General features: G+C 43.2%; 1 protein-coding gene across 6 annotated transcripts in view; it reads right to left on the bottom strand.

Moving 5' to 3' along the window:
• igf2bp2a (insulin-like growth factor 2 mRNA binding protein 2a) overlaps positions 1 to 21,701 on the bottom strand; it is a 62,363-nt gene that overhangs the window by 27,906 nt on the left and 12,756 nt on the right. Inside the window, exon 1 of one of the 6 annotated variants that reach the window (XM_058081745.1) lies at positions 3,747 to 4,635. The exons of the other annotated variants lie outside the window; for them this stretch is intronic. Coding sequence (XP_057937728.1) covers positions 3,747 to 3,814 — 68 coding nt within the window. The 5' untranslated portion in view covers positions 3,815 to 4,635. Of the gene's footprint in view, positions 1 to 3,746; positions 4,636 to 21,701 lie in introns of those variants that run through there. 6 annotated transcript variants of the gene reach the window in all.

Below are 21,701 nucleotides of genomic sequence, written 5' to 3'. Positions count from 1 at the left end.
ATTTGGTTTTGATTTTCCGGAACAAATTAATGATGTGAACTAAAGTTCCACTCATAAATGACATGCCAGGTGGGAGCAATAATTAATAATTCATCTTTTTTTTTAAATATGACACTATTTTACAAAGAAAGAGTCTTTAGTGTTGAAAATAAAACTCATGGCAAAACCAGAAGGTGGTGTTGGAAAGGAAGATATTGATGTCACTGCCCACATTGTGTCTTTGGAAACAGTAATGGCAAGAATCACATAAAAGTATTTTACAAAAAGTCTTTAGTGTTGAATTGAAGATAAAACTCATGGCAAAACCAGAAGGTGGTCTTTTTTTAATATGACACTATTGAGTCTTTAATAGTGTTGATGACATTTAAAAAAACACGAACACTGTGAAATATAAATGGATCCAAAACTACAATCTGGCTACTTCTTACGGAAACAGTTCTTTGAATTGAGGGACAAAAATGTCACGTTTTTCCACCGTGAATGTAAAAGATTTCCCAAAGAAAGTATGGCATTTAATGAGGTCCCTGAAAGCCTTGTTTACATCAACCGTCCGTCCGGCCCCGCTTGTGTGTGAGGAAGGCCGTCCTGTCAGTGACAGCTCACAGGCTCAGCAGGAGGCTCACTTTGGATGAATAAAGAGACATCCCAAATAGCTTTTCAGTCCACTGGGCCGGTCCACCAGCATGCTGTCTAACAAAGCCTCCACAAACATTACTCCTAATTGTTCTTTATGCAAAAAAAACCCCCAAAAAAACATTTTTTTACAACCTTGCTTCCTTCTAAACCCATTTAGTTGTCAACATTGTCCATTATCACAGCCTACTAGGAATAGATTTGTTGCTTTCTTGCACACAATCACTTCATACCATGCGGTGATGGATTGATGTCCTATCAAAAAAAAAAGATACAGTAAACCTCGGATATATCGGATTCAATTGTTCCCACTGGTTTTGTCCGATATAAGCGAAATCCGTTATATGCGTATACCGGAAAATGTCCGTTTTACGCATATATCGGATTTATATCCGGCATATGCGTAAATCGGATTTTATCCATTATAAAAAAGGCACTTCCTTGACTATGTTTCCAATGTACCTGGACGCGCAGGTAACGCTGCAACGCTGCAAATGACGTCGTATAGCGGCGATTCACGATTCAGCGAATCGGAGCGCCACGATGCGGCCATCCGATATATGCGAGGGAAATTTAATGGAAATGCATTGGAACGGGACTGGAGATTTTGTCCGAAATAGGCGAAATCCGTTATAAAAAATCCGATATATGCAATGAATTTTTATTGGAAATGCATTACAGAAAAATCGGTTCTTTTTTATCTGTCCGTTGTGAGCGAATTTCCGATATACCCGAGTCCGATATATCCGAGGTTTACTGTACTTCCTTTTCTTTTTACATTTTATACCACAGAGAGAAAACAGGAAATGAAATACTGCTGCAACTTGTGACTGGATTTTTTGCCTCAAATCAAGACTTGCATTATTGCATATCAGACATGTTAATAAGGTCTTCCTCGATATCATACAGGAAGTAACTAGTCATGTGACTGAGGAAATGTAAATATGCACATATAGTAAACTTTCATTCATTTTCTACCTCTTTTTCCTCACGAGGTCGCGGGGTGCTGGAGCCTATCCCAGCTGCCTTCGGGCGAGAGGCATGGGTACACCCTGGACTGGTGGTCAGCCAATCACAGGGCACATATAGACAAACAACCATTCACACTCACATTCATACCTATGGACAATTTGGAGTCGCTAATTAACCTAGCATGTTTTTGGAATGTGGGAGGAAACCGGAGTACCCGGACAAAACCCACACATGCACGGGGAGAACATGCAAACTCCATACAAAGATGGCCAAGGGTGGGGAAAGACAAAATTAGAAGCCAAAATGTTACCACTTCCACACAAAATAGGAGGAGAACTCATTCATTCATTTTCTGCCACTTATCCTCACGAGGGTTGCGGGGGTGCTGGAGCCTATCCCAGCTGTCTTTGGGCGAGAGGCGGGGTACACCCTGGACTGGTGGCCAGCCAATCACAGGGCACATATAGACAAACAACCATTCACACTCACATTCATACCTATGGACAATTTGGAGTCGCTAATTAACCTAGCATGTTTTTTTGGAATGTGGGAGGAAACCGGAGTACCCGGTGCCATTTTGTCACTTTGTAAAGCCAAAATCACAGACACAAGCAGGTGGCGGTTGTACACAAACCCTACGTGATCTCCGCATGCCCGGCAACACTAAAATAAAAGAAGTGTTCCACTTTTTTTTTTTGTCTGCATGTGTGTTTGATCAAATAAGAATGCCTGTGGTCTCGCGGGGGTAACGCAAAACATTTGTTTTCAACCAAAATGGGAGCTCACTCGCTGTACAAATGGGACAAAATGCAGCACCCAACAGCTCATCTGGATTCCTCTAACATCAGAACTTTGTCAAAGTAATTGCAAAAAAATTAAGTGGAGAAATGGAGAAAAAGCTCTGCGCTCATGCACCCGTAAGCAACAAATAATAAGTCCATAAACATGGCCGACATGCTGTGATTCATTCAGTAATTTTCTACTGCTTATCCGCGGGGTGCTGGAGCCTATCCCAGCTGTCTTCAGGCAAGAGGCGGGGTACACTGTGGGGACTGGTGGCCAGCCAATCACAGGGCACATATAGACAAACAACCATTCACACTCATATTCATACCTATGGACAATTTGGAGTCGCTAATTAACCTAGCATGTTTTTGGAATGTGGGAAGAACCCGGAAAACCCACGCATGCACGGGGAGAACATGCAAACTCCACGGTGGAATTGAGCTCGGTTCTTCTAGCTGTGAGGCCTGCGCGTTAACCACTCGACTCCCGTGCAACAGAGGCAACATTCATTCATTTTCTACAGCTTAGCCTCATGAGGGTTGTGGGGGTGCTGGAGCCGATCCCAGCTGTCTTCGGGCGAGAGGCGGGGTACACCCTGGACTGGTGGCCAGCCAATCACAGGGCACATATAGACAAACAACCATTCACACTCACATTCATACCTATGGACAATTTGGAGTCGCTAATTAACCTAGCATGTTTTTGGAATGTGGGAGGAAACCGGAGTACCCGGAGAAAACCCACGCATGCACTGGGAGAACATGCAAACTCCATACAGAGATGGCCGAGGGTGGAATTGAACCCTGGTCTCCTAGCTGTGAGGTCTGTGCGGCAACCACTCGACCACCGTAGCCCAAATAATGAATATATATTATATTATCAGACAGTTTTTGGGGAGTACCCGGAGAAAACCTGCCCATGCACGGGTCGAACATGCAAACTCCACACAGAGATGGCCGAGAGTGGGATTGAACTCGAGTCTCCTGGCTGTTAGGTCTGCGTGCTAACCACTCGACCACCGTGTAGCCCATAAAAAGACGCTATAATTTACCAAAAGTTGCTTGTTCTTTTCATGACATTTATCAATAAAGAATAATAAGCTTTCTCAGAAATTATTGCATTGACCCGAATATAAGACGCTTCTTGCAGCACAAAATATGACTAAAAGTGTCAAAGTTGGACATAATGGACTGGTTGCACAAATGTGCATTTTTCAAAAATGTTCCAATGCATCTTAAGTTGAAACATTCCTCCACAAATTCCACTGAGTATCCCCGGAAAGACGAGCTTGTCCATCATGCACGCTTACAGACTGCCATGCAATCAAACACTAGATCGCTACCTGCTGTGCTTACCCAACATGCACATGCAACGCGTCACTCACACTCCTCAGTCCTGCAGGACGCTGGACGGGCGGATGCATGTCTCTCACCGCTGCCAGCCGCAACTCATTGCTGGAGCTGCTTTATATGTCTACGCGTGCAGATTGTTCCTCAGGTCTCATCCTTTAATCTGCCCACCATGAGGTATTATACCGGAGCTGGGGGGGGGGGGGGCTGAGCCCGAGCCCGACTTGCCTTGAGTGCCTGTCTAACTGTCTATCTGTCTGTCTTTCTGCCTGTCGCAGGTCCCGACGGGGTTAACCTGGATCAATACCACACGCATGCCTCCCAACATGAACGTCAAGCTTGTTGTTCTTCGCTACGTGTGCAGCTCCTACAGTATGTGAGCGTGTGCATACTGAGATGAACGCACGGAGATGTCCGCAGAGGAGGATTTATACTGTTAAGGCTACAATGATTTGGACAATGGAGATGTTAGAACTTTGAAATTTGACTTGGAGATACAACAATCAAGATGTTCAGAGGCTCAGAACATTTAGGATTTGAAAGCATTTCAAAACTTTTTGGACACAATAATTATCGTTTTTATTACCTGTCCCAGTCCTTATAGAAAACATAATTACAAGTCAAATCAGAATTTTTAGTGGTTGTCCAAATATTTTGTACTTACCGTATTTTCTGGACTACAAGTCGCTTTGGAGTATAAGTCGCACAATGCCAAAAATGCATAATTAAGTAGAAAAAAACAAACATAAGTCGCACAATGCCAAAAATGCATAATTACGTAGAAAAAAACATACATAAGTCGCACTGGAGTATAAGTCGCACAAGGCCAAAAATGCTTAATTAGGGAGAAAAAAACATACATAAGTCGCACTGGAGTATAAGTCACACAATGCCAAAAATGTATAATTACGTAGAAAAAAACATACATAAGTCGCACAAGGCCAAAAATGCATAATTAGGTAGAAAAAAACATACATAAGTCACACTGGAGTACAAGTCGCACAAGGCCAAAAATGCATAATTACGTAGAAAAAAACATACATAAGTCGCACTGGAGTATAAGTCGCACAAGACCAAAAATGCATAATTAAGTAGAAAAAAACATACATAAGTCGTACTAGAGTATAAGTCGCACAATGCCAAAAATGCATAATTAGGTAGAAAAAAACATACATAAGTCACACTGGAGTATAAGTCGCACAAGGCCAAAAATGCATAATTACGTAGAAAAAAGCATACATAAGTCGCACTGGAGTATAAGTCGCACAATGCCAAAAATGCATAATTAGGTAGAAAAAAACATACATAAGTCGCACTGGAGTATACGTCGCACAAGGCCAAACAAGCATAATTACGGAGAAAAAAACATACATAAGTCGCACTGGAGTATAAGTCACACAAGGCCAAAAATGCATAATTACGTAGAAAAAAACATACATAAGTCGCACTGGAGTATAAGTCGCACAAGGCCAAAAATGCATAATTACGTAGAAAAAAACATACATAAGTCACACTGGAGTATAAGTCGCACAAGGCCAAAAATGCATAATTAGGTAGAAAAAAAAACATACATAAGTCGCACTAGAGTATAAGTCGCACAAGGCCAAAAATGCATAATTACGTAGAAAAAAACATACATAAGTCGCACTGGCGTATAAGTCGCACAAGGCCAAAAATGCATAATTAACTTAAAAAAAACGTAAAGTTTATATATGTGTTGTGACGTAAATACCGTATTTTCTGGACTATAAGTCGGACAAGACCAAAAAATGTTTAATTAGGTAGAAAAAAAAAACATACATAAGTCGCACTGGAGTATAAGTTGCATTTTTTTAGGGTAATTTATTTACTACTATAATTACTAATTGACCAAAACAGACATTACGTCCTCTTGGAAGGCAAGTTCGAACATTAATAAAAGAATAGAGTTGCAGGGGGTGCTGGAGCCTATCCCAGCTGTCTTCGGGCGAGAGGCGGGGTACACCCCGGACTGGTCGCCAGCCAATCAATCACAGGGCACATATAGACAAACAACCATTCACACTCACATTCATACCTATGGACAATTTGGAGTCGCTAATTAACCTAGCATGTTTTTGGAATGTGGGAGGAAACCGGAGTACCCGGAGAAAACCCACGCATGCACGGGGAGAACATGCAAACTCCACACAGAGATGGCCGAGGGTGGAATTGAACACTGGTCTCCTAGCTGTGAGGTCTAACCACTCTTCCACTGTGCAGCCCAAATAATGAATATATATATTATAAATCGGAGAGTTTTCAAGACTATGAAGAAATAGTTATTGCATCAGTAAACACTTTTTCAGAGAACGTAATCATGTGACTCACGTTCCAAGTGTATTATATTCTACTGAGGTTACTTTGTATTTTTCCCTACAGATGATGGATGACGGAAAAAAAGCCCGGCACACTTTAAGGCATGGCCACCTTGATTTTGACAAATGGTTTTGAATCAGCAAAAAAAAAAAACATACCGACTCGCTGCATTTACGGATCAATTCACAAGCCCACTGTTGGTTGTTAAGGTTTGATGCTGTACAAACATCTTTTGTTATCACATGCAAAGGAAAACAAAAGGTGGGGCGTGTTAACATAAAGTGACAAATGAGAATGAGTTTGGGAAAACTAGGCGGACAGGGCCAACGGTTGGAACAATGTGGCATAGCATTGCTGTTTCCTACGCTTGAAAATTAAAGTTTGAGTCTTTTTAGCTGACAAATGAATAACATTAAAATACAGTAAATGTATTTTTAAGTTGTTTTTTTAACATAAGCGACATCACATTACAATTCACCCTGTCAGCAGAATTGGAGTAGAAAGAAGAAAAGGTTATTTAATCTGACCGCTTCTCCATGCATTAGCGATCACTTCCGGTGTTTAAATGTAACATGTTTTATTTAAAAAAAATATTTAAAAAATTATAAAAATATATTAATCAAATTACATAAATAAATAAAAAAATAATTGAAATTATAATACAATGGTCTCCCTGTGTGTGCATGTTTTCTCCGGGTACTCCGGTTTCCTCCCACAACCCACCTCTCGTCCGAAGACAGCTGGGATAGGCTCCAGCACGCCCATGAGGATAAGAGGTAAAAAAAAAGGATAATATATTACACATAAATGAATGCAATTATTGCTATTTATTTATTATTGCTATTATTTGTTGTCATTTTTTTTATTTACTATTATCTTTGTTTTTTTTGTTTATATATATATTATATATATATATATATACTATATATTTTTTTCGTATATTTTCCTCCCATCATAATCAATAATTCACTTAACGTCAGCAAAATGATGCTTTGCTGCACACATAGAGTCAGGTATAATCATATCAGTCAGTCATAAAGTCAGGTGTTAATTATTCTCATTTGTTTTATTTATTACTATTATTATTATTATTGTTATTATTTTTATTATGTTATTATTATTATTGTTATTATTATTATTGTCAAGTCAAACCCTTGTCCAAAATAATTTAGATAAGGCAGGCAGGAAAAAAAATAAATAAAAAGATAAATAAAAATAAAAAATACTTTTCATAGCCCTCATTAAGGGAATAATAAATTTTCGTTGTACCTAGCACGTTATTTTACTAAATTAAACACGGGAGATCAGGTGGGGAAAATCTAAACCGGAAGTGGGAATCAGTTTTAAGCGCACCTGGGCGTCTGCATTAGGGCACTTCCTTTCTCAGCAGGTAAGGCTGCAAACAAGTGGTATCGAGAAGGTAGTCAGAACTGCACCCCAAACCTTGCGCAAACTGGAGCTATACAACACTGAAGAGGCAGCCGGTAAGAAATTCCTTTCAATATTAGCGCTGTGGTTTGACGCGCCCGTGCCACGTAAGGCACGGCTTTTTTTTGGATGAGACAGCCGCCGGTGACGCGCGCCTCATTTTAGTTATCGTTACTGGATTAAAAGTTAACACGGTACAATTAGTTAGAAAGTGGGATCTGGAACACCGTCGATCGCCTGTGTCGCGTAGGTGCACACGGCGGCTCGCGGTGGTTCATTTAATTGGCACCAATTGAGCTGATCAGCGAGCTTTGGGCTTCGAAAGAACGCGCTATGCTCATTTCTTTACAGTGTGCTTATATTATTTGAAGCCTTTATAGTAATAATTTTAGTTAGTTGACAAGAGAGGCGCAATGCAAATAGTTTAATAAATAGATCAAATAAAATAACGAAATAATTAAGAAAGAAATGAAGTAAAGAATAAGTTAATAAATGCAGGTTAAGGGGACAAGATTATTTCCAACCGTTGTTAAAATGTTTAATGGTTAATATACTGCTGAACAACATGATTTATATCTTATATAAATACTTGCATATGTATATTATTGTGCATATTATATATGTTTAGAAATGTGTATATTGTGTATACTTATACTTTCCCCTTCTTTTTTTTTTTTTTTATTTGAAGGTTTTCACCTATGCGTGCCATGCACTATGCGTGCTATGTGCTATGTGCTACAACACTGCTGAGCTACACTACGCTGTGCTGTACTGTGCTGTACATTGTCACAACAAGACTTGTGCCTCACTAAATAAAACCCAAAACAGCAAAAGCATCGAGTGGATCCAGTCTTTCCTCAGTGTGGCTACTCGGACCCCCTTTTTCAAGTTCAGGGGATGCGCAAGGCTAGAAGGAACTTGACAGTGAAAACCGCGCAGTGAGCTGGAAAAACCAGGAGTGCTTGACCTGTGTGTGGAAAGATCAGGCAACAAGGGAATCATCACTGCGTCAAGAACAAATAAATAAATTGGACGGAAGATCAAAATGGCTGATCAGGTCACTACCAAGACTATGGAGCAACTTAAAGTGGACAGGACAACGGCAAAGAGAGCATTTACACGACTCTTTAACAACATTACACGAAGCTTTGGAGACATGTCAGAAGAAGAGCTAAAGTGCTATTTTGACAAGATCACACAAGAGGCTGAGAGGGTCCTGGAGGCAAATGACAACATGGAGGCCGGACTGATTGCAGAACTGGAGGCGGAGCTAGGGACAGATGAGGAAGTATCATTACCCGAACAGCAAAAAGCCGACCTAGAAAAGACTGCAGGTGAATGTGAGGCAAAACTCAAGGAAGTCAGACGCCTGATCCGAACGACTCTTTGGTCAACCTTTGGATGTGATGAATTGTCCACAGCCTTTCAAGTGGCGGAAGCGGAGTATGAGCGTGTTGCTGCCGTGAGACCAAGCGCTAAACTTGAAACATATGACTACATGCTCAGTCATCTTCAACAGTTGGTGAGGTCGTCAAAAGAAGCCTATGGTCAGTGGAAGCGTTGGATCCCACCGGAAAACGTGAGGGATCTCCAAAACCAGCTAAAGGCGCTGGAGCTCCAGGTCCCAAAGCTCATCTCCAGGAAGGCAGACTTCATCCAAGCTAAATGCGAAGAAGATGCAGAGAGGCCACAAGAACCCTACAGCCCCAGTTACCCCATGCAGGCAATCAGATTGAAGCCGATAGCCCTTCCCAAATTCTCAGGTAACAAACGTGATTTCACCGGGTGGAGAAAAGATTGGGAAGCCCTTCAAAGCCAAGGGGAACCACTGGGCTCAAAAGAAGTCAAAAAGGTGCAATTACTGGACAGCCTTGATGACAAAATTACCAGAGACCTTCGCCTCACTGCATACAATACGGCAGAAGACATTTTCCGTGTGCTAGAGAACCGCTTCGGCAACAGAGCAGCTATTGCCATCGAAATTGTTGAGGAGTTGCAAAAAATGCCAGCCGTTAGAGGAAACCAACCACGGAAAATTGTCGAGTTGATTCAGGCAGTGGAGAAAGCACTGCAGGACTTGATCGACCTGGGAGACACAGGCGCAATCAAGAATCCCCTTGTAACAAAGTCAATTGAAAGTAAACTTCCGGAACTGCTTAAGAAAGAGTGGCTGGTGCACGCAGCTGATGGAGGGAATGGTGTAACTCCGGCAAGAAGATTTGACTGTCTGTTGGCATTCCTAAAGGCACAGGAGTCTATATATGAGCAACTGGAGTTGCTAAGGGAGGAGGAGCCTCACAAAAGAGACCCCAGATCAGAGCAAAGATATGCCAGAACAAGACTGACCAAAGCAGGTGATGACCAGGTCGGCTGTATAGTCTGTGGGGATAGCAAGCACAGAAGAAAGCTGTACTTCTGTAAGCAATTCAGATCCCTCAAACTACCGGAGAAGAAAGGGGCAGTGCAAAGGCTTGGTGCATGCAGGAAGTGCCTTGAAGTTCATAACGACCCCTCAGATTGCAAGTCTGGATTCCTATGCAGAAACCAAGACTGCAGGAATCAACACGCAGCAGAACACCATTACTACCTTTGCCCGAATGCAGAAGTGAAGAGAGCCTCTGTAGATCAGAAAAGTAATGTCGGTCCTGTATACGGAAAAGGCAGAAAGAGAAGCACGGAAGAACAAGAGGCATTCCTCAAGAAACTTTCCCCTGACCTGGCAAAGCAGTGCAGGGATGTCTTTTCCAACAGCACATCCAAGGCCCTTAGTACTCTTAAATATACACCTACTCTTCTGACGGATTGTGGTTTGCGAGAGCTCCCAGTGTTAATGATGCTCCTTGAAGTCACCGCAAATGCGGGACAGTCAATTGGAACGCTTATCGATCTTGCCTCAGACACCAACTACATAACTCACAGAGCTGCCAGTCAACTAAACCTCCGAAGCGAGGACATCACCCTTGTTGTGCATGGCGTTGGAGGAATGAAAATTCATGTCGAAACAAAAAGATACCTCCTAAAAATCAGGGTCAACACCTCAAGAGGCACGGTCAAAGCACACCAGATGGTTTGCTACGGTTTGGACACGATTGCTGATGTTCATAAAACAGCAACCCCCAAACAACTGCAAAAGTTCTTCCCAGACACCTCACTCGAAGAATTGAGGAGACCCAAAGAAGTAAACCTCCTTATAAGTCACCGAGAGGGTTCACTAGCACCGCAACAAGTCAGAGCTGTGGGAGACCTTGTATTGTGGGATGGACCTCTCGGAAAGACAGTTGGGGGAACTCATCCAGAACTCTTTGAAGACATTCACGTCGCTACCCACATGTCCAAGACACATTTCGCGCGGTCGATGAGGGCAGCCGCCATGAAGTACGAGGAGCTCGTTGGAGGGCCCCATAGAGAATCTCTGCTAAGCCAGAAGATGTCAAGAAGTTTAACAAGTAAACGAGATTTCCTAAACTGGTGGAAGTGGGACAGCATTGGTGCAGCTTGTGAACCGAAGTGTGGAGGCTGCCGCTGTGGAAACTGCCAACCAGGTGGCAAAGAAATGACTCTTGCGGAGGAAAGGGAACTGGAATTTGTGAAAGCAGGCCTCACCTACATCACAGGGGATGACCACAGCAAGGAACCCCACTGGCATGCCAAATATCCTTGGTTGGAAGACCCAGCCTCCTTACCGAACAACAAGAGCGCTGTTGAGGCCACCTTTCTCCGAACAGAGAAACAATTGGCAAAAGAACCAGAATGGAAGGCTGCGTATGCTGAACAAGTGCATGAGATGGTCGCCCGCAAAGCTGCGATGGAGTTGACCAGGGAAGAGATCCACGCTTGGACTGGGCCCATCTGGTATGTAAGCCATCTCGTTGCACCAAACCCCCACTCGGTAACAACCCCGGTAAGACTCGTCTGGAACAGCAGTCAGAAATTTAGGGGCAGGAGCCTAAATGACCTGCTGATGAAAGGCCCAGACGTTCTAAACCAAATCCGTGCTGTCCTCCTCAGATTCAGGTGTGGAGCCTATGCTGCTCTCGGAGACGTTAAAAAGATGTATAACTCCGTCTGGTTGGAGGACCAGGAAGTACACCTACATCGATTCCTTTGGCGTGACTCTGAAAAGGAGGAACTCAAGGAATACGCAATCACCCGAGTGAACATAGGCGACAAACCAGCTGGGTGTATCGCGCAACTAGCAATGCGTGAAACTGCCAACCTTCCCCCTTTCGCGCACCTCAAAGAGGAGCAGCAGGTAATCCACAAAGACAGCTATGTTGACGACATTCTCACCTCTCATAACGACCCCGAACAGCTGGGAGCCATCACGGCCAATGTGCAGAAGATCTTAAAAGCAGGAGGATTTGAGCTGAAGCCTTGGGCCTTCTCGGGTCAAAGTGGGAGGAAGGACATCCATGCTGGCACAGAGGCGAGCACTGTGGAGACCTTGGTGTTGCCAAATCAGATGCGAGACGATGACAACAAGGCACTTGGGTTGGGCTACCTGGTGGAGGAAGACGAACTGCACGTGATGATGGGCATCAACTTTTCAAAGAGGAGGAGAAAAATGAGACTCGGCCAAGACCTTCTCCCCGAGCAAATTAAAGCTGAGACACCAAACCCTCTGACCAGAAGAGAGCTGCTCAGCCAGGTGTCGAGCTTATATGACCCACTGGGCCTAGTCACGCCGGCTAAACAGAAAGGTGCCATTCTTGTACGGAGGGCATTCCAAGAGGCAAAAAATGACAGTTGCCCCGTCAAGCCGACATGGGACCTGGCACTCTCAGATTGTCTCAGACAAGACGCAGTCCATCTCTTTGAAGAATATTCAAGACTCAACAGGATCAAATTCCCCAGAGCACTAACTCCCCCCGGCGTGTCTGGGAAACCACTGGCAATTACATTCTCTGATGGCAGTGAGCACACTTACGGAGCAGTACTCTACCTAAGGTGGGAGGCCAGGCATTGTCCAATCATTAGACTAGTGGAGTCCAAGGCCAAATTAACTCCCCTGGACCACAAAGGGGACGCTGTAAAGGCAGAGGTATGTGGAGCTGTATTCGCCTCACGCCTGAAAAAATACTTTGAACGGCACAGCAAGATTGAGGTCGGAAGGTGGTACCATTTGGTTGACAGCCAAACTGTCCTTGGAGCGATACAGAGGGAAAGCTACGGCTACCAAACATTCTTTGCCAACAGGATTGGAGAAATTCAAAACACGACGCAGATCCAAGATTGGTGGTGGATTCCGGGCTCACAAAACATTGCCGACATAATCACCAGAGGTGCCGGCCCAGAAGACCTGGACAAAGACTCAAGATGGCAGAACGGGCCAAGGTTTCTCAGCCTACCGGTCAACGAATGGCCAACAAAAACTGCAAAAGATCTGGCCTCAACTGCCAGAGAAAACATCCAAAAGATGCAAAGGAAGGCATTCGCTGCGATAACAAGATCCAGTAGAGAAGAGAAGCAGGCGCAAGAACCAACCCAAAGGAAGGAAACCACCAGTCACTCAAGACCACCTGCGCCAGCGTCAATCCAGTTAGTGGAAATCAAGCGATTCAGCAGTTTGACCCGACTAGTAAAAACAGTTGCATGGATGTGGAGGGCCGCTAAGAGGTTCAGAGGACAGAATCCAGCAGCAGGCAGTCCAAAGTGGGAGGCAATCCCCTCAACAGGCGTCATCTCTGCGAAAGAGCGAGAGGATGCCCTAAGAGACGTATTCCTTGCGGCACAAGAGGGCGCTACCTTCCCGGATACTACTACCAACAGGTTAGTGGTCTACAAAGACGCAGACACTGGGTTGCTGCTCTGTGGCGGACGTGTGCAGATCTTCAAAGAAGACAAAAGTGCTGTACCCCTCCTGCCGTATGGAGCATGGGTGTCCACATTACTTGCTCGGGAAGCCCACGGTGAAGGTCATGAAGGCGTAGCTGGTACCCTGCTAAAAATGAGACGGAAGGCATGGATTGTCAAGGGAAGGAGAATAGCCCAGAAGGTTGTTGACGGCTGCGTTCTTTGTAGAAAAGCAAAGGCGGTAAAATGCCAACAAGTGATGGGAGACTTGCCACCTGAGCGGACAGAGCCTGCTGCACCATTCCAATTTACGACCGTAGACCTCTTTGGACCCTACCATGTTAGGGACGACGTCAAGAGGAGGGTAAGCCTAAAAGTCTGGGGTGCTATATTTTGCTGCATGGCAAGCAGAGCCGTTCATGCAGAGTTGGTCAACAGCTTATCCAGTGAAAGCTTCCTTTTGGCCTACCAACGGTTCACTGCAATCAGAGGGCATCCATCAAAGATCTGGTCTGACCCAGGCACGAATTTTATAGGAGCAAAACCTGTCCTGGAAGATTTATATAAATTCTTGGGAAGCCAGAACAGAGAAGGTCTGGAAGAGACGGCAGCCAAGAATGGGACAGAGTGGATGTGGAAAATCCACCCTGCAGACTCCCCTCATCGGAACGGTGCTGCAGAAGCTGCCGTGCGTACCCTCAAGAGAGCACTCCAGAATGTCTGTGGAGATTCTATATTCACCTATAGTGAGTTCCAGACAGTACTTCAGTTGGCGGCCAACCTGGTGAATGACCGCCCCATCGATGCAAGAGTTCAGAGTCGAGAGGATTGTGTCCGGTATGTTTCACCAAACAGTCTTCTCCTTGGCCGAGCATCGCAGAGCGGGGACCTGAAATCATTCGACTTTTGCAGTTACCCGTACAAAAGACTCCAAGTAATGCAATCGGAGGTCAACAAATTCTGGAGAAGCTGGAGCCAATTAGCAGGCCCCAACCTATTCATAAGGAGTAAGTGGCACACCACTCAAAGAAACGTCAAAATTGGAGACATCGTATGGATTGCTGACCAAAATGCGTTGAGAGGACAATTCAAGCTGGGCAGAGTTGTAAGCACAAATCCAGATGACAAAGGCATTGTCAGAGACGTGGATGTGAAGGTCTTCCCAAGCTACTGTGTTCCCCTCGTAAAGGCCAAGAGAACCCACCCGACCTGCGACGGACCGAGAGAGAAGATGCACAGCACCATTCTTCATCGGGATGTCAGGCGACTGGTGGTGATACTACCTGTGGAGGAACAGACTATTCCAACTGACCCGCAGCTAAATGTTTGACTTCAAAAAACTGGCGATCTCCCCGATGTCCCTTGGGTAGATCGAGTGGGAGGTGTCAAGTCAAACCCTTGTCCAAAATAATTTAGATAAGGCAGGCAGGAAAAAAAATAAATAAAAAGATAAATAAAAATAAAAAATACTTTTCATAGCCCTCATTAAGGGAATAATAAATTTTCGTTGTACCTAGCACGTTATTTTACTAAATTAAACACGGGAGATCAGGTGGGGAAAATCTAAACCGGAAGTGGGAATCAGTTTTAAGCGCACCTGGGCGTCTGCATTAGGGCACTTCCTTTCTCAGCAGGTAAGGCTGCAAACAAGTGGTATCGAGAAGGTAGTCAGAACTGCACCCCAAACCTTGCGCAAACTGGAGCTATACAACACTGAAGAGGCAGCCGGTAAGAAATTCCTTTCAATATTAGCGCTGTGGTTTGACGCGCCCGTGCCACGTAAGGCACGGCTTTTTTTTGGATGAGACAGCCGCCGGTGACGCGCGCCTCATTTTAGTTATCGTTACTGGATTAAAAGTTAACACGGTACAATTAGTTAGAAAGTGGGATCTGGAACACCGTCGATCGCCTGTGTCGCGTAGGTGCACACGGCGGCTCGCGGTGGTTCATTTAATTGGCACCAATTGAGCTGATCAGCGAGCTTTGGGCTTCGAAAGAACGCGCTATGCTCATTTCTTTACAGTGTGCTTATATTATTTGAAGCCTTTATAGTAATAATTTTAGTTAGTTGACAAGAGAGGCGCAATGCAAATAGTTTAATAAATAGATCAAATAAAATAACGAAATAATTAAGAAAGAAATGAAGTAAAGAATAAGTTAATAAATGCAGGTTAAGGGGACAAGATTATTTCCAACCGTTGTTAAAATGTTTAATGGTTAATATACTGCTGAACAACATGATTTATATCTTATATAAATACTTGCATATGTATATTATTGTGCATATTATATATGTTTAGAAATGTGTATATTGTGTATACTTATACTTTCCCCTTCTTTTTTTTTTTTTTTATTTGAAGGTTTTCACCTATGCGTGCCATGCACTATGCGTGCTATGTGCTATGTGCTACAACACTGCTGAGCTACACTACGCTGTGCTGTACTGTGCTGTACATTGTCACAACAAGACTTGTGCCTCACTAAATAAAACCCAAAACAGCAAAAGCATCGAGTGGATCCAGTCTTTCCTCAGTGTGGCTACTCGGACCCCCTTTTTCAAGTTCAGGGGATGCGCAAGGCTAGAAGGAACTTGACAATTATTGTTTTTTTATTTATATATATATTATATATATATACTATATATTTTTTTCTTATATTTTCCTCCCATCATAACACAAATAATTCACTTAACGTCAGCAAAATTATGCTTTGCTGCACACATAGAGAAGTCAGGTGTTAATTATTCTCATTTGTTTTATTTATTTATTTTTTTTATTATTATTTATTTTTTTATTATGTTATTATTATTGTTGTTGTTGTTGTTATTACCTGGAATTATTATTTTTTTAACGTTGCCGAACAAAAGCATCCCCTTGAATCCAGAGGCTACAATAACAGAAAGTGGATGAAGCTTCTCACTAAAAATGGCACTTTGCACACATTCTGCATATGCTTTTATTTTGACTTAACGATGTTTGGATTAATTAGTAAAAAAAAAAAAAAAAACAACACAAAAAAAAAACAACACTATTTTTGCTGCAAGATCTTTGTGTCCAACGGTGTGTTAGCTGAGACAAAATATCAGGATTATCCATACAGGAAGCATTTGTGTTGTTTATAAAGCAGACAAAAGTTACATCACATTATACCAACTACAGCAGAAGTTAAGCCAGAAAGGGTGGACATGCAAGTAACATGCATCCTGTAAAATGTCTCTAATGGGTATCTCAGACAAAGCGGAATATATGAAGGACATCATAGTACTTCTGTAGTCCTCAAACGTCGGACCGTCTTGTGTCACGTGACTGAAAAGTGGCTCAAGTGGTATTATCTCTGTCAGCCTTTAATCTGGCGGCGAAAATGGCTCCAAATCCCACTCTTTAAAATGAGGCGGGGGCTTAAGAGGGAAGTGGACTGGACATGGTTTGGACTTGGAATTGTGTGTGTGTGTCAAGTTGGTACCGACAGATGTGAGACGGATGCCTGTACGTTCACTGGCCACAATATTAGGTACAGCTGCACAGAGATCCAATAGAGCTGCAAAGATCACATTGTGTTTATTATTATGGAGCTAAATAACAAATATGATATTAACATACCAGGGCTGCATGGCGGACGAGTGGTTAGCGCACAGGCTAGGAGACCCAAGTTCAATTCCACTTTCTGCTATCTGTGTGGTGTGTTTGCATGTTCTCCCCGTGCATGCGTGGGTTTTCTCCGGGGTACTCCGGTTTCCTCCCACATTCCAAAAACATGCTCGGATTCCAAATTATCCATAGGTATGAATGTGAGTGTGAATGGTTGTTTGTCTATATGTGCCCTGTGATTGGCTGGCCACCAGTCCAGGGTGTACCCCGCCTCTTGCCCAAAAACAGCTGGGATAGGTTCCAGCACCCCCGCGACCCTCGTGAGGATAAGTGGTAGAAAATGAATGAATTAATGAATGAGTTCTCCTCCTATTTTGTGTGGAAGTGGTAACTTTTTGGCTTCTTATTTTGTCTTTCCCCAACCTTGGTCATCTTTGTATGAAGTTTGCATGTTCTCCCCGTGCATGCGTGGGTTTTCTCCGGGGTACTCTGGTTTCCTCCCACATTCCAAAAACATGCTAGGTTAATTAGCCACTCCAAATTGTCCATAGGTATGAATGTGAGTGTGAATGGTTGTTTGTCTATATGTGCCCTGTGATTGGCTGGCCACCAGTCCAGGGTGTACCCCGCCTCTTGCCCAAAAACAGCTGGGATAGGCTCCTGCACCCCCGCGACCCTCGTGAGGATAAGTGGTAGAAAATGAATGAATGAATGAGTTCTCCTCCTATTTTGTGTGGAAGTGGTAACTTTTTGGCTTCTTATTTTGTATTTCCCCAACCTTGGTCATCTTTGTATGGAGTTTGCATGTTCTCCCTGTGCTTGCGTGGGTTTTCTCCGGGTACTCCGGTTTCCTCCCACATTCCAAAAACATGCTAGGTTAATTAGCGACTCCAAATTGTCCATAGGTATGAATGTGAGTGTGAATGGTTGTTTGTCTATATGTGCCCCGTGATTGGCTGGCCACCAGTCCAGGGTGTGCCCCGCCTCTCGCCCGAAAACAGCTGGGATAGGCTCCAGCATCCCCCATGACCCTCGTGAGGATAAGCTGCAGAAAATGAATGAATATTAACAAACCATGATACTGCTGTAGTATTTGATATCTTTATATTGTACATGTGTACTTCTATGATGACTTCTATGTGTTATTCTGTGAGAGTCTGACTCAGATAAAAAATTAAAAAGGTAAAAATCAGAAAAAGTTTCTTGGAAAGTTCTCCTTTGAGGAGCTGCAGTGTAAAAAAAAAAAAAGTTTCAGCGAAGCGCACACACCTAGAATTTACACCAGAAATAAACACTATTGCATCACAATAACACAACTAATTGTTCTATTTCTAGCCCTGCCTCGGCTTAAATACTCACTTCACTCCCCACGGGCACAAATCTGCAAGCATTTAGAGGCCAAGTTGCTTTCATCATCATTCTCGGTTTCGGCCATTTTTGTAAACAAGCAGGCTCAAGATCTTATTTAAGAAAACCTCCTTACTTATCATTGATGACAGTTGCACTCAACAGGAAATGTGTTTAATGTCTATACAGGTGAGTGTAAGACTTCACACATAAAATGGTGAAATAAAGCAACCACAGGTAACGGAATGCCACCATATCCAGCAGATGGAGCCATTTTTCTTGCTTTCCGTTAATGCCTTTTATATTCAATACAGAGTCGCCTGGTAAATTAAGGTGTATGAATGAAACATTACATATTAAAATGTAGTTTTTGGAGCATGTGGAACATTTCTGGTCAATGACTACAAATCTTCCATTGGAAGTTAAGCTTAATAGATTTCTCACAGAGCACATAAACATAAAGTAGTTTTAACATGATCATTTTATCTCTGTCACAATGTCACTGTTGCTGTATTGGTTGATTTATTTGCTACTACAAAGATATGCATCTTACTAAACAAGATGATGTAGTCAAATGGCCTCCGTGCATCTGCATGTTACGGAGGACTGTCCATCGCAACCCAAATCTTCCTGATCTCCTGGCTGAGTGGGCAACATGCTATCCATTAGGGGACCTGCACCGGCAATCTTCTGAAAAAAAATATTTTTGGAAAACTCAAGACTGCATTCACACCACTTAAACGGGCAAATGGAAAAAAACAAGTCTGAGGGCCTGTCCATATATGCAAAGTTTAAATTAAATACTTTGGAAAAACAGGCGGGCCGTATTCAAACATTTGGCGGGCCGGATGTGGCCCCCGGGCCGTAGTTTGCCCACCCTCGTCTAGAGACAGTGCCACTGAGGAAAAGACAGGAAGCAGAACTGGAGGTAGCAAAAATGAGGATGCTGAGGTTCTCATCGGGAGTGACCAGGATGGATAGGATCAGGAACGAGTACACCAGAGGGACATTACATGTTAGAGGCCTTGGAGACTGAGATGGTTGGGATGGTTGTTGGGATGGTTGTTGGGATGGATGGATGGATGATTGTTGGGATGGATGGTTGTTGGGATGGATGGATGGTTGTTGGGATGGATGGATGGTTGTTGGGATGGATGGTTGTTGGGATGGATGGATGGTTGTTGGGATGGATGGATGGATGGATGATTGTTGGGATGGATGGATGGATGGATGATTGTTGGGATGGATGGATGGATGGATGTTTGTTGGATGGATGGATGGATGTTTGTTGGGATGGATGGATGGATGTTTGTTGGGATGGATGGATTGATGGATTTCCTTTATTGTCATTGCACAATAACACAGCAGTGAAATTAATTGAAATTATAAATAATAATGTGGAGAATAAATAGATCACATACATCAAATATGAACAATGTACAGCGTAAACAGTAATTTGTACAAATAATTTAAATAATTTAGAATAAATAATAATAATTTAAAGTTTTGCGAGTGAGTATTTATTGTTATTAACCAACGTTAACTAAAATTTTTAAAAATACTAAAATTTCACGTGTACAGTCCATCTAATCACATTTTTTTGTAGAACCTCAGAAACTACTAGTAGTAGATATTCGGTTTTATAATGACAAGAAAGTAGTTTTGAATAAATACAATAATCAAACCATGAGAGAAAGCATCAGTGGTTGGTACCCTACAATTTTCTTTTTACACACAAAAATGCCATCAAAGAAATGTTTAGTCTGCTGGCAATTGTGGTTTTTGTAGCAGGTATTCCCCGTCATGACTTGCCAAGAAGTCCCCATCCCATAAATCCCAACTTTTTTTTATCCTGGTCTTAAAATAGCATCACGTTACTCCATCCATCCGCGGCTATTAGAGAAGAACAAGCACATGGTGTGATAAATCAAGAACGCGTATTTCGTCTTTGCCACCGTGTCTTTGAGACAAGAGTCAAGCTTTGAAGCTTGTCATTTTTTTGTCTTGTGATTTATTCCCTACGCAACATCAAGCGAAAACCGCAACCGCCTGGAGTCACTTCTCACATCGCTTAAAACAAAAAAAAATAAAATATCACAGCAATTATGCGTCTGAGATGAACTGCTGTCTCCCACTCAGGGAGAATGTCGGCACCACGGCAACGTCACGCAGAGGACACGCAAACACACACACATGCACATAACATGTGTGCTGCTCTCGAGGAACGCCAATAAGGAGTACGCTGGTGTTTCTGCTAAGAATAAACCGCCTGTGTCTGTGTTACTCGATGCCACCGGGGGTGGCTCACATTCAGCTTACAGTACATAAGTACACAGTTGTACACTATTTTACACCCACTCACACTCACACACACAGCTGGCCTCATTCGGCGCTGCCACGCTGTGCCAGGAAGCGGCGACATTGTTGGAAGGCAGCTGGAGGATGGGGGCGGGGTCGGTGGTAGTGGTGGTGGTGTTCTTGGGTGGGGTGTGTGCATGGCATTATATGCTGACACAAAACGTGCACATGTGAGATGGAGGCGGAGGAGGAGTAGGAGGAGGGGGAGAATGCTGCAGTGGAAAGAGGGTGTGACGCTCCCTTGAGCAATGAGGCTGGGGAGGTGAACGGCAGATTTGCCATCAATGAGAATAACCTCCGCTCGAGCCATCAAAAAAAAAAATATATATATATATATAGTATATATATACAGTGACCCTGCTGCAAGAACATATGCATGGCTGCTTCAGCATCAAATATTCATGAACCCACAGAGCCTCTGGATGTCCTTCTTGTACTGCAACATCTTCACCTGTATCTCAGCATGAAGATACTACACGTGCTTTGTGTGTGTTACCCAGCTAATATACTGTACAACAATATAAAAAACATACACCCCGTCTCCTAGCAACGTCTATTTTGACACTCATCATCATAGTATAATATACTACAAGATATACAGTAAACCTCGGATATATCGGATATTCGCTCACAACGGACAGATAAAAAAAGAACCGATTTTTCTGTAATGCATTTCCAATAAAAATTCATTGCATATATCGGATTTTTTTATAACGGATTTCGGCCTATTTCAGACAAAATCTCCAGTCCCGTTCCAATGCATTTCCATTAAATTTCCCTCGCATATACCGGATGGCCGCATCGTGGCGCTCCGATTCGCCGAATCGTGACAGGCCGCTATACGACGTCATTTGCAGCGTTTGCAGCGTTGCCTGCGCGTCCAGGTACATTGGAAACATAGTCAAGGAAGTGCCTTTTTATAACGGATGAAATCCGATTTACGCATATATCGGATTTATTTTTAATACTAAAATATTGACATAAACCTCCACTATAGCAAATTTCCTTGGTTTTTTAGTAGACTATTTTCTGGTTCTGGAGGATAGAAGATGAAAAAAAACGAGTGTGAAAACGTGTTCTCAAACATTTGGAGGGTTGTGTATGTACATTT

This window comes from Doryrhamphus excisus, chromosome 9 (genome assembly GCF_030265055.1).
Source record: "Doryrhamphus excisus isolate RoL2022-K1 chromosome 9, RoL_Dexc_1.0, whole genome shotgun sequence".
Taxonomy (NCBI): Eukaryota; Metazoa; Chordata; class Actinopteri; order Syngnathiformes; family Syngnathidae; genus Doryrhamphus; species Doryrhamphus excisus.
This window is presented reverse-complemented; position numbering and strand designations above follow the sequence as displayed.